The 14,048-nt window shown below is 49.8% G+C and overlaps 1 protein-coding gene across 1 annotated transcript in view; it reads right to left on the reverse strand.

Annotated features, from left to right (window-relative positions):
* The window catches only part of HELZ2 (helicase with zinc finger 2, transcriptional coactivator), a gene marked incomplete at its 5' end in the record, with an annotated part of 58,909 nt that overhangs the window by 21,503 nt on the left and 23,358 nt on the right, over positions 1-14,048 (reverse strand). The window contains 4 exons of the mRNA XM_015426771.1: positions 629-775; positions 2,990-3,108; positions 7,850-7,939; positions 9,761-13,286. Coding sequence (XP_015282257.1) covers positions 629-775; positions 2,990-3,108; positions 7,850-7,939; positions 9,761-13,286 — 3,882 coding nt within the window. The remainder of the gene's footprint in view (positions 1-628; positions 776-2,989; positions 3,109-7,849; positions 7,940-9,760; positions 13,287-14,048) is intronic.

Here is a 14,048-nt window from a genome sequence, read left to right on the forward strand (position 1 = left end):
ATAATTTCATTATTACTATTGACTGTGTATTTTCTGTACAGAATATCCATTTTGTGCTTCAAGTGCATATTATGCATGGGATACAGCAGGTTAAGAAAGAAGTCCTTTTCTCCCTTTCTCACAATACAAGAACTCCTTGTGGGCACTCCATGAAACTGCTGAGCAGTCGAGTTAGAACGGATAAAACGAAGTCCTTCTTCCCCCAAAGAGTGATTAACATGTGGAATTCCCTGCCACAGGAGGTGGTGGCGGCTACAAGCAGGGACGGCTTCAAGAGGGAATTGGATAAGCATATGGAGCAGAGGTCCATCAGTGGCTCTTAGCCACAAGGTATAGATAGGGGCTCTGGGGCAAGTGATGCTCTGTCTTCTTGGTGCTTGGGGGGGGGGGCAACAGGGGGAGGGGTCCTAGTGTCCTGGCCCCACTGCTGGACCTCCTGATGGCCCCTGGTTTTTCTGGCCACTGTGTGACACAGAGTGTTGGACTGGATGGACCACTGGCCTGATCCAACACTGGCTTCTCTTATGTTCTTATGTATTGTGGATATTCTCGACTGCTGATCTCGGGTCATGCTTACAGCAGTGACCCTTGTAGCAGACGTCATCATCATCGGCGGAAGGAGACTCACCCGCAACGACATCGACGGACTTGTTCGAGGGCCCGCAGTACAGAATGTGGCTCTGTGCTTCCTCCTTGACTTCAGTACTCCTGGTCTCCTGATTCAGCTGGTGGAACCAGTAAACGATGTGGAAACCGACAACGGTTTTCCCGGTCCCTAGACGAGGGGAGGAAAAAGTGTTTGTTTTTTGAAATTGGCGGTGGAAAGCGCCGTGCAGTCACAGCCAACCTATAGTGACCCTGTGGGGGAGAGGCGTCCAGAGGTGGTGTTTGCCATTGCCTGCCTCCGCGTGGTGACCCTGGGGTTCCTTGGTGGTCTCCCGTCCAAATACTAACCAGACTTGCTTCCAAGATCTATCAAGTTCGGGTTAGCCTGGGCAATCCAGGTCAGGGAGGGTGAAAATAGCTACCCTGTTTCCCCAAAAATAAGACCTACCCCAAAAATAAGCTCTAGCAGGATTTCTATGCATTTGTGGTATAAGCCCTAGTGTGTCTTCTTGAGAAAAAATAAATATAAGATAGTGTCTTATTTTCGGGGAAACACGGTACAATAAAGTGAGAAAAAAAGCACATCTCTCAAGGAATGTAAAAACCAAGCTATTTACTCATTTGAAACATTTACATCCCGCCTTTCCTGATGGTTCAAGGCAGCTAGAAATGTGAAATATGGCCGGATCCTTCTCCACCAAAACGAACGAGAGAAATAATTCCCATACTAATTGCAGCAGACAAGACTCGTCATTGCTGCTAGGCGGGAATCAAACTCACGACACACACACACACACACACGGATTTGTGGTACGACAAACTTTGGATGCAGCTCATTATGGGGGGAAATAGGGGAGGGCTTCTAATGTCCTGGCCCCACTGCTGGACCTCCTGAGGGCACCTGGTATTTCTGGCCACTGTGTGACACAGAGTGTTGGACTGGATGGGCCTTTGGCCTGATCCAACATTGGCGTCTCTTATGTTCTTATGTTCTTATTATGGGGGGAAATAGCAAACGGAATAGCTCATCATTCCATCGAAGACGATCTAACGCCATACGTGGTGGAGATGTAGTAAAATACAAGGTTATTGGAAAATGGTGGGGAAGATGATTCCGGAAATCCTGGGGGAAAAAATTAGCACTAAAACCAGAAATGTATCTGTTAAATATAATCCCAGATGGTTATAATGTGCAAGAATCATATTTACTAGTTTATATGATAACTGCTGCTCAACTATTATTGGCTAAAAATTGGAAATCTGAAATAATACCCTCTGGAGAAGAACTAACGTTGAAAATATTAGAACTGGCACAAATGGATAATTTGAGTTTGACTTTACGAAACCAAAATGAGAAGGTACATGCGAAGAGATGGCAGAAGGTGTATAAATGGTTAGAAGATTTGTTAAAGGCTTAATGACTCTACTATTTATATAAGGAATACTGATGGAATGTCTGATATGTAAAACCGAAAATAAAAATTTTAATAAAAAAAAAAGAAGAAGACGATCAAACGCCTTTTGTGAAGAATTCAGTTTCTTTCAGAGATAAAGAAGTGGTTCCCCCCTCATTTGTTAAAGACAAACACTGGCTCTGTTTCTGACAATATTGCTTCAGTAGCTGTCAACATACTAAGGTCAGTAACCAGTGCATAGGCTGATGATATGTGTTTTCGTTTAAGGCTAGTCGATCGTATGAACAAACCAATTCCTATTTTATTTTGGGCAATGTAATACTGTTATGTTTTCTCACTGTTATAGGTTACATTTGGAAAATAAAATAAAATTTGTTTTAAAAAAAATATCCAGCATTTGGAAAATAAAATAAAATTTGTTTTAAAAAATATATCCAAAATAGAGGCATACAGAGGGCGAGAGAAGAGTTGGCAGAGGTCCAGCAGAGGTACTGCCAGGGCTATTTTTGGGCAGGAACGCACAGGAACGGAGTTCCGGCTGGCTCCCAAGTTGGCCATGCCCAGCAGGAACTCATTAGCATAATAGGCCACACCCAACGGCAGAAACTCATTAGGATTGGCTACATTAGGGGTGTGTGGCCTAACATGCAAAGGAGTTCCTGCTACAAAAAAGCCCTGGGTTTTGACAACAAACAAGGTAAACCACCGCAGTGGTGGGGTAGTGGTGGCGGCGGCTCCTACTCATAAGCCTGGCGGAAGAGCTCCGTCTTGCAGGCCCTGCGGAACTGCACATTATCTGGACTCAGGCAATGTTTTAAGTTTACAGTCTACAATACGCCCCGATTTTTTATATACCTCGTTGTAATTTTGCACCTTGTTTTTAAAACAAGGACAGACCATAACTGGAGCAGAGTTAACGACCCCATGGCCCACTGCCCATTAATTCTCCACCCGTGCTCTCATCTCACCTGGAGGCCCTTGGATGAGCGTAAACGGCTTCCTCAGAGCCTCAAAAATGGCACGGTTTTGGCTAGGGTTGAGTCTCCTGTGGCTTCTTGGTAGATCAAAGCTTATGCGTGTCAAGACTCTGGACTGCTGCTTTTCTGCATATGAAACAAAAATATTTATTTATTTATTTTTCGTACTTATACCCTGCCCTCCCCAATGGGCTCAGGGCAGCTCACAGAAGCAAGAACAACTTGCCATGATAAAACAATATATACAGAACAATTTAAAACATACACTACATATTAAAATCTAATAACAAAGTGCTCAGTGCCATTCATACTAAAAAGGGCGGATCGAATGTCCAAAAATCCCATGAAGACGGCAGAAGGATTCTTCCATAATAGATGTTTAATCGGGACCTCAGGGCGGTGGTGGTATAGTAGGGGCGGCGGCTCCTACTCGAAAGCCTGGCGGAAGAGCTCCGTCTTGCAGGCCCTGCGGAACTGCAGAAGATCCCGCAGGGCCTGCAACACAAAGCGACATCAAATGGGACATGGAGACAGGTGACGAACGACAAACAAAAAAATGGGACATGGAGACAGGTGACGAACAACGAACTCAGACCGGCTTCCTGAACAATTGCACAAGACAATTGAACCAGACAACTGAACAAGACAATAAAACCCAAAAGTCAGAGGTGCGCCCATGCTGACTTCACCCCTACACTGAGCGCTACGTCAATTAGGTCTGATTCAAGGCATCTTAGATCCAAGTCAGTTAAATCTGTTTTCGATTTGCCGTTGCCTACAGTAGTCATCCAAATTTGTTACTCAGACGAAAGCCTGGAAGACTTATTAGACCAGGGGAGGCCACACTTGCTAAGAGCCACATAGAACAAACATCAGATGTTCGAGAGCCGCAAGACATGATCAGATATTACATGTTTTAATGGAAAACATGCAAATTTGCCTTTTGTTAACGTTAAACGAGACTGCCAAGAACAATAACAAAAAGGGGTAACAGCAGATATTGATGATGTTTATTTGTTCAATGATACTTGTTTGCTAATGATGTTTAGCTTCCGCAGCTGCCCTGCCAGGAGCCACACAATATGTGCAAAAGAGCCACATGCGGCTCCCGAACCACAGTTAATATACAGGCCACCCCTGTATTAGACCCAGCTAGATTCGAGTCTGGTAGCAGAGACCAGCAAGATTTTGGGGGTATAAACTTTCAAGCTGGTGAGTCACAAGTTCTCTCAGCGCTGTCCTCTCATGGGCAGTCCTCGAGAGAGAGAGCTCTCTCAGCCCCACCCACCTCACAGGGTGTCAGTTGTGGGGAAGGGAAAGGAGTTTGTAAGCCGCTCTGAGACTCCGAGTGAAGGGCGGGGTATAAATCCAATCTCCTCCTCCTCTTCTTATATCCCCAAAATCTTGCTGGTCTCTAAGGTGCTACCGGCTTCCAATCTAGCTGCTCTACTGCGGACCAACACAGTTACGCTCTTATGGGACCCAGGATTCCATTTTCTAAAAAACCACACATTTCCCCGCATGATCCCCCAAGGGCACTACGGTCGGGGATACCATCAAACTCTCTACGACCAGGGCCAGGGTGTTTTCGGTGGCAGCTCCTACCTGGTGGAATGAGCTCCCAGAGGAGATCTGGGCCCTGCAGGACCTTGTACAGTTCCGTAGGGCCTGTAAAACGGAGCTCTTCCGCCAGGCTTTTGAGTAGGAGCCGCCGCCACCATTATTCCATCAACGCCTTTCCTTCACCGCACTCTACCACCGCTGGTGCGGGTATCATCGGGGGGAGCGGGACGTCCCTAGCGGACGACAGGGTTGTGGGGCGGGAGGATACTGTTGCCGTGGGCTTCCTAGAAGCAGCTGGACAGCCACTGTGCAAACAAAATGAACACACGGAGCTGCCTTATACTAAATCGGACCATCAATGCATCAAGGTCAGTATTGTCTACTCAGACCCAGGGCTGGCTCCCTCACTAGGCGAACAAGGCATTCGCCTAGAGCGTGACGGCCCTTAGGGGCGCCAAACTGAACCCGCCCCCCCCGCCAAAAGCCCTGCGTGCATCGAGTGCACAAAAAGAAGAAAACCCAGAGAAAACAAGGAGAGACTTTCTCTCTCCAAAAGACCAACTCTGAAGCCTGGCGGAAGAGCTCCGTCTTGCAGGCCCTGCGGAACTAGCATCTATTAGCTGCACGTAGTTTGACCCTGTTTCCCTAGAAGTCTGATCTGGCCACAACGATCCATGCTATGGTAAATCTCTAAGCTAGATTACTCTAACACGCTCATTATGAGCAGCCCTTGAAGACAACTTGCAGACTTCAGCTAGTGCAAAATGCGGCAGCTGATCTGTTATCAGAGACCACCGGCCGGTACCACGTTCTGCTTCTCCCGGAGTCCCTTTGCGGGCTGCCTATTTGTTTCCAGGTCCAACTTGAGATGCCGTTCAGGTTAAGGCTGCCAGCACTGCCTTGGCAAATGCTGGGAGATTTTTGAGGGTGCCATGCCAATACCCCCCCGGAGCCCCTCCCCTCGCCTCCCCAAGCCCCGCCCCTCCTCAGGCTCCACCCCCAAAATCTCAGGTGTTTCCCAACCCGAGCGACTAGTCGGGATTGATCCCTGCTCCCGCCAGTAAGAGAGGCAGGATGGCTATCTACGTCAGCTGCTGGGGAGAAAGGGCGGGAGGATACTGTTGCCGTGGGCTTCCTAGAGGCAGCTGGACAGCCACGGTCCAAACAAAATGAACACACAGAGCTGCCTTATACGCAACTGAACCCGGAACTTTCTACACGCCAAGCAGAGGCTCTACCAACAAGCCAAAGTCCCTCCCCTGAATGGTGTACCTGGTGGGCCTTTGGTCTGATCCAGCATGGCTCTTTGTACGTTGTTGCGTGTTGATTATTTTTGTACAGCATACATTGCTGTTTACCTACCCTGACCGTATCAGGAAAAAGATTATACAAAATACCCCAAATATATAAATAAAACTTATTCACTTTGAGCTGTAGATGAAAAGCAGGGTGCAAATGCCTGCAATAAGTAAGTAAACTCTTAAGTAAACTATTCTTCTTCAGTAGAAAAGAGCAAAAGTCCAGGAGTACCTTAAAGACTGACAAAATTGGGGGCAGGGGATGAGCTTTAGTGAGTCACGGCTCACGTCTTCAGATACAGCTAGAAAGGGAGTCCGTCTGTCTTATATATTAAGTAGAGTGATTTCAGATTTGTTATTTGCCTGCTAATGTCATTCGGTATCTGAAATCACTCCACTTGCCAATATATAGACAGGAACTCACTTTCTCGCTGTATCTGAAGAAGTGAGCAGTGACTCACGAAAGCTCCTCCCCTGCCACAAATGTTAGTCTTTAAGGTGCTACCACTGGACTCTTGAGAGCCAGTTTGGTATAATGGTTAAGTGCGCGGACTCTAATCAGGGAGAACCGGGTTGAAAGACGAGTATATAAAGTACCCCAAACATATAAATAAAACGTATTCACTTTGAGCTGTAGAGGAATAGCCATGTGCAAATGCCTGCAATAAGTAGGTAAACGCTTAAGCAAACTATTCTTCTTCAGTAGAAAATAACAAGAGTCCAGGAGCAACTTAAAGACTAACAACATTTATGGCAGGGGAGGAGCTTTCACGAGTCACGGCTCACCTCTGCAGATTCAGCTAGAACGGGAGTCCATCGGCCTTATAGATTAGGTAGAGTGATATCAGATTTTTCATCTGCCTGCTAATGTCATTCAGTATCTGAAATCACTCCACTTGCCAGTATATATCACAGGGTGTCTGCTGTGGGGAGGGGAAGGGAAAGGAGTTTGTAAGCCGCTCTGAGACACCTTTGGGTAGTGAAGGGCGGGGTAGGACTCCAATCTCTTCTCTTCTTCTTTTCTGCTGCTACGGACTGACTGACACAGCGACCCATTTTGTAGTATCTGAAGAAGTGAGCAGTGACTCATCAAAGCTCATACCCTGCTACTGGTTTTGTTAGTCTTTAAGGTGCTACTGGAATTTTCCTCTAATCTGGGGGGACCGGGTTTGATTCCCTACTCCTCCACTTTCACCTGCTGGATGACCTTGGGCAAGCCATAATTCTGGCACAGCTGTTCTTGAAAAAAAGAGCAGTTTCTGTCAGAGCTCTCTCAGCCCCACCTACCTCACAGGGCGTCTGTTGTGGGGAGGGGAAGGGAAAGGAGTTTGTAAGCCACTCTGAGACACACCTTTGGGTAGTGAAGGGCGGGGTATCAATCCAATCTCTTCTTCTTCTTCTTCCTCTTTTCTGCTGTTGCAGACAGACTAGCCTGCTACCCATCTTGCAGTTCAGCACTCTCTCTTTCTATTTCCCTTTGAAATTCCTGCTACTCTTAGGCCTGCCACTGAATCACCTGGGAGGTTAAAACGTCCCTCCACTGTTTTTTTTAATGTTGTGGTTTCTAATGCCGGACTCAACATTCTAGCTGTATCTGAAGAAGCAGGCAGGTGACTCACAAAAGCACCTCCCTGCCACAGATTTTGTTCGTCTTTAAGATGCTCCTGGACTCTCGCTCTTTTCTGCTGCTACAGACAGACTAACGCGGTAACCCGTCTTGATCTATTCTTCTTCATATTACGAACTACGATCAGTGTTCCCTCTAAGCTGAGTTAGTGTGAGCTAGCTCACAGTTTTTTAGCCTCCAGCTCACACATTTTTATCTTAGCTCAGGAAGGAGGGCTCCAGAGCAAACTGATTTATTCAGTAGCCAAATTGCTCGCTCACAACTTTAATGCTAGTAGCTCACAAAGTAGAATTTTTGCTCATGAGACTCCACGGCTTAGAGGGAACATTGCCTACGATGCGTTTCCACGCAATATGCTTCCACTCACTTTGTTCGGGGACCTTCTTTCCGAGCGCTATACTTTTCGCAAGTTCAGTCGCGTGTTTCACTCGCCAGACGGCGTCCTCCTTCCGGCTGCAAGAGAAAAAAGGAAGAGGAGGGGGACGGTGAGGAAAGGGCTTCCGAGGAAGAGGACAGCGTGGAAGGAAGTCCCCCTTGCCTCGATCTGGAGATACGCCTCTCAGCAGCCTGTCAACTCCTAAATCTTTGGGGGAGAGGACTAGATTCCACGGGTTCAAAAACGCTTGATAATCATCTTACTCAGAGCGGCCAAACTGGCAATAGCTACGAAATGGAAGGAAGGGAGAGTCCCAACACACACAAAAACCCCTACAGCTAGATAAAATTTGGGATTGCTTTGATCCAACATGGGCTTCTGTTATGTTCTTATGACTTCCTTGGCGGTCTCCCATCCAAGTACTAAACCAGGGCCGAGATCTGGTGAGGTTGGGCCAGCCTGGGCCAGCCCGGTAAAAGTGGATGGAAGGGAGTCGTTTGCCCTTGCCTGCCTCTGCGTAGCAACCCTGGAGTTCCTTTGGTGGTTGCCCATCTTAGCTTACCTTCTGACGGGATTAGGTTAGCCTGGGCTAAACTTTTATGTTAAAAGGGATAAAATAAGTTTCTGGCTGACAAGGAAGGTATTACGTATGTTTTAATTTTCTCCCAAATTGGTCCTCCACCCAAGGGGGAAAGAAACATAATAAAATGTCGTCGTTGACCCCCCCGACACACACACACACAAACTTCGTTTTCGAGATTGCTGGTAATTCTACATCTGGCGTAGTCATAAGAACATAAGGCCCATCCAGTCCAACATAATAGAATGTCATCGTTGACCCCCCCGACACACACACACAAACTTCGTTTTCAAGATTGCTGGTAATTTTACATCTGGCGTAGTTGTAAGAACATAAGGCCCATCCAGTCCAACACTCTGTGTCACACAGTGGCCAGAAATACCAGGTGCCATCAGGAGGTCCAGCAGTGGGGCCAGGACATTAGAAGCCCTCCCACTGTTGACCCCCCCCCAAGCACCAGGCTATTGGATATTAAGCTGGTGCTGGTGTTGGGGCCAGGTCCTCCATGTTAGGAGGCGGCACCCTAATCGACCTTGGAAGAGACTGTACACTATGTTGCCTTGCTTATCTAATTCCCTTTTGAAGCCGTCCATGCTTCTAGCCGCCACCACTTCCTGTGGCAGTGAATTCCATGTTGTGGGAGGGGGAGGAGGAGGAGACTGGATTTATACCCTGCCCTTCACTACCTGAAGAAGTCTTGGAGCGGCTTACCATCTCCTTTCCCCTCCCCACAAGAGACACCCTGTGAGCAGTGTTCCCTCTAAGCTGAGTTAGTGTGAGCCATGGTTCTGTCAGAGCTGTTCTTGAAAAAAGAGCAGTTTCTGTCAGAGCTCTCTCAACCCTGCCTACCTCCCAGGGTGTCTGTTGTGGGGAGGGGAAGGGAAAGGACTTTGTCAGCCGCTCTGAGACTCCGAGTGAAGGGCAGGGTATAGATCCAATCTCCTCCTCCTCACAGTTTTTTAGCCTCCAGCTTACAGATTTTTGTCTTCGCTCAGGAAGGACAGCTCCAGGGCAAACTAATTTATGCAGCAGCCAAATCGCTCGCTCACAACTTTAATGCCAGTAGCTCACAGAGAGTAGAACTTTTGCTCCACAGCTTAGAGGGAGCATTGCCTGTGAGGTAGGTGGGGCTGAGAGAGTTCTCTCGAGGACTGACCTTGAGAGAACAGCTCTGAGAGAACTTGTGACTGACCCAAGGTCACCCAGATGGCTTCATGTGGGGGGGGGTGGGGGAATCAAGCCCGGTTCTCCCAGATTAGAGTCTGCGCTCCTAACCACTACACCAAACTGACTCTTATGAAGGCTTATGAAGACTTACACATCAGGCAGCGTCTTTGGAATCAGCTCCACCGTGAACCGGGAGACCTTCTGGGTGATCTCGACAGGGATGTTTTCCGTGGACATGAAGTTGACGTAGAACTGTACCATCTTTTCATCACGGCGATCAGATTTACCGTCGTCATTAAACTCGTCGGTACGCCCGTGGGCCACCCAAGTGTACGTTGCCGGATCGACCATCAATTTGTCCGTCTCCACGTTCTTCTTGGCCAAACTGAGGTTGTGGAGGCTGTGGCTAAGGGACTCCACGTCGTCCTGGTCTCTGCTGCGCTTCAGGCCTTCGAGGCGGATGCACAGGTAGCAGTTCTGGAAATCGACTTCAATGGCGCAGTCCTTGAGGAACTGTTTGGTCAAGGAAAACGTCCCCTGGAGCTTCCCTTCCCTTGTCCTCTTCTTCTCCCAGTTTACGGGGACATCGTAAAGGACGATGGAGTCATTTGCCGCCACGGCGCACGAAGCCGACTCCATGTCGCAGAGAGGCAGCCACACTCTGCGGTACTCCTCGGCATCCTTATAGCTCTTCTTGGAAGCCTGCGCGGCGTACTTGGAAAAGCATTCGACGGGTTTCTCGGTGTGCTCCAGGCACACGTCGAAGCCCGGAGCCACGGCCCACAGCTGTACGCACGGCACCAAGAAACCCCGATGGACGCTTGTCGTGAGCTGGAGGTGCAAGACGTCCCCGGCAGTGAGCTCCCGGGACAGTTCTACGTAATGTGAGCACCGGCTTCTCGCCATCCTCCCCACATTTCTCGACTGTTTGCTGCCACCTTCCTCGAGAAGGCAGGCCGCCATCCCATAATCTTTGTTCCTGACAGCCTCTAGGATATCTCGCCAAACTTCCATGCTGAAGAGGGTGACGGCACCGTCCCGAAGTGTCAACGACTTGGGGGTGCAGTCCTTTTTGGTGCTGATGGAGTAGGTTCTCCTCTTCCATCTCAGCGTCATACTGTTTCGCTCCGCGATAAAAACGGGCTGCTCGACCAACTGTAGAGCTCTGTAGTTGATGGGATGAGGGTCTGGAAGGGTGTCCTTGTTCAGGGGGAACAAGACCTTGCAGTTCTTGGCCATCTCCTCGACGTTCATCACGAAAGCAAACTTCTGCTGGACCTGACGCTTCAACTGAGCCGCCATCTCCAAAGAGTGGGCCTTCTTCTCATAGGCCGCCGCCATTCCATTCTTCCAGGTGAAATCGTGACAAAGGAGCTCGATCTCCGTTGAGGAGTACAGGACTGGGCTCTTCAACAGCACAGAAAGAAGGTGTCGCTGGACCACAACGTCCACATAGCGTCGGATGGGAGAGGAAGCCCACGTGTAAGTGTCCACGTGCAGGGAGTAGTGGCCCACTTTTGACTGGGCGGACGAGTTGGAGCACACAAAATAGGAACGGCTCAGGAGTTTCCGGAACTCCAAGTTCACAGGCACCAGTTTAGGGTGGATGTCATCTGTTGTGATCAGGTCAAGCATCTTGGGGAAATCACGGGCACCCGCGGCTGACCTGAGATGATCCCACAATGGAGTCAGGAGAACAAACTCGCTACCAGTCTCCAGGGGGTCTCCAGTGGTTTGAGCTCCCAGATGGTGTGAGAGGTGGATGGACAGAGGGATGATATCTTTGTACTTGTTGCTCATTTGAGTAATCTGCTGTGGGCTGGGCTCGCTCTGACACCGCAGAGGTGTTAATTTTCCGGTGGGATCCCTAGTGGTGAGGAATTCTCCCACAAAGCTGTTGAACATGATCATGAATTCCTCCACCATCTGGTGAGAACATCTTTGGCCCAGAGAGCTATCTTCGTCCAGTTGATGATAGTAACAGTCTTCATGGAGCCTGGCTAACCGGTGAGCTCGGGAGAAGTGGTACGCGACCGCGACACAGTGCTCCAGGGTGTTAAAACAAAGTGACGGGGCTTCTGTTCTGTAACAGCTGTGGATGATCCCTTCGGCCTCCTCATAGGTCAGCTGCCGATCCGAGCGGATGGTGGACACGTTAAACAGAACTTCCACCACCTCGTCCGACTCCTTGCTCACCAAGACAAAGAGAGAGATCACGGGCCGGTCTTTCTGCGGAAGGAGACTGCAGAAGTCTTGACTTAGCTGAGGTGGGAACATGCACACTGGTTCCGCCCCAGGAGCATAAAAAGTAGACCCCCGGTTCTTGGCTTCTGTATCCAGAGCACAGCCTTTGGGGACCACGGATGCCATGTCGGCGATGTGGACCCCGATCTCGTAATTATCACCCAAGTCTCTGATACTGATGGCATCATCCAGGTCTTTAGCACCTGTGGGGTCAACTGTGAAGGTAAGGTACTCCCGGCAGTCTTTCCGCCCGCTTTTCACCGACGTAAACTTTCCAGAGGTGAGTTTGGCCACCTCCTTATTCACAGAGGCCGAGAACTGGTTTTTGAGACAGTACTCTATGCCGAGGATCCGCAGCCCTTCCTCTAGAGTCGACGCCATCGGCAGCCGTTCCGTAACGATCCCCAGAGGGTAGTAAAAGCCTTCCCGCCAGCTGAGGACTTCGACAACAAAAAGACTTTTCTTCTTGAGTTCCTGTGATATCTTCTCGCGTTTCACCAGCTGGATCCTCCCGGCTTTGTCCGTTCGGCGGATGGGGAGGACGTCGGGGGAGCCTTTCAGCCCCGGGACAAAGATCTTTGTGACCGTGTGGTCAATGGGGATCATGACGCGAGGATCAAACTCGTCCATCATGCATACAAAGGTACGTTCCCACTCGGCCTTCTTCAGCACGCCGACCACCTTCCCGTGCAAACCCCCTTCGGGGTTAGAGGCCGCCGCGTTGTTCGACAGGATCTCCACCAAGACCTGGTCCCCCGTGAAAGCCATTCCGCAGTGAACCCTGCCTTTGATCTGGATAGCCAGGGGAGGGTCGTTGTCCAGAGTGAAGGCGGACGCCCGATCAAAGCCCTCCTTGATGAACTCGCAGCGCTTGTACAAACTGGGCTGCATGCGCAGGTAGTTCTGCATGATTTCCTGCGGGAAGCTGACGTATTCCCGGATGCCGCTTCGGGCCGTGGGTGCCTCGGACCCCACATTTAGCAGCCCTTCATTGGAGACTGTCACCACGGCGTCCGTGCTCTCGTCCAAGAGCTCCTGCAAGATGGGATCGTCGACATTCAAGCTCTCCGAGCTCGAAAACCAGGAACTGGTGTCACTTCCTTCTTCCTCTGCTTCTTCGGACTCGGGGCTAGCCCCGTTCCAGCTGGCCCGGTCACACACTGCTTGCCGTATCTCCTCCAGCATCAGGGTCCTGGGAGTCACCGTCCCCTTCTCTATGCACTCCTTGATGAAGCCTTTCCAGACCTTGCTGCATTGGCCGTAAGAGCACAAGGCCACTGCGTCCCCCACGGCAATGACCTGAGACTGAGCCCTCGTCATGATCGTATTCAGCACCCGTGCGTTGTTGAAGAAGTCCAGGTTGGGGGAGCTGATGCTACTGAGGCTCTCCCTGGTGTGGACGGTGCTCAGGATAATTAAGCGGAATTCCTTGCCTGTAAAAAGAAAAGAGGGGGGTGGGAAAGCGTTAGTGCTTCTAAGCGGAGACCCAATGCTCTGAAAAGGTAAAGCCAATGGACTACGTCTTGCATAAATTCAGGAGGCTCTCCCTGGTGTGGACGGTGCTCAGGATAATTAAGCGGAATTCCTTGCCTGTAAAAAGAAAAGAGGGGGGTGGGAAAGCGTTAGTGCTTCTAAGCGGAGACCCAATGCTCTGAAAAGGTAAAGCCAATGGACTACGTCTTGCATAAATTCAGGAGTCATTTCCTGCAGAAGCACACAGGAGCGGAGCTCCGGCAGTAAAGAGCCCAGGGGGCGGGCACAGGCAAGGTTGGACTAGATGACCCTGGAGGTCCCTTCCAACTCTATGAGTCTATGAGCTCAGAAGCTTGTCTCACAATAGGGCCGCCAACCGCCAAATGGGGGCCTCGGGATCTCCTGGAATTCCAGCTGATCTTCAGACAACACAGATCAGTTCCCCCGGAGAAAATGGCTGCTTCGGAGGGCGGACTCGGTGGCATTATAGCTCACGGAGGCCCCTCCCCTCCCTAAACCCCGCTCATCCCAGGCTCCACCTCCAAACCTCCAGAATTTCCCAACCCACACAGGAACATTCTGAACTTTTCAGCTGTGCAGGAACATGAAAGTGGATGGGAGACCATCAGTCCTGATCGGCCAACACTAGCTATGCCAGTTTGGTGTAGTGGTTAAGTGTGCGGACTCTAATCTGGGAGAACCAGGTTTGATTCCCCACTCCT

Source organism: Gekko japonicus, unplaced genomic scaffold (genome assembly GCF_001447785.1).
Source record: "Gekko japonicus isolate JY-2015 unplaced genomic scaffold, Gekko_japonicus_V1.1 scaffold4595, whole genome shotgun sequence".
NCBI classification, from domain to species: Eukaryota; Metazoa; Chordata; class Lepidosauria; order Squamata; family Gekkonidae; genus Gekko; species Gekko japonicus.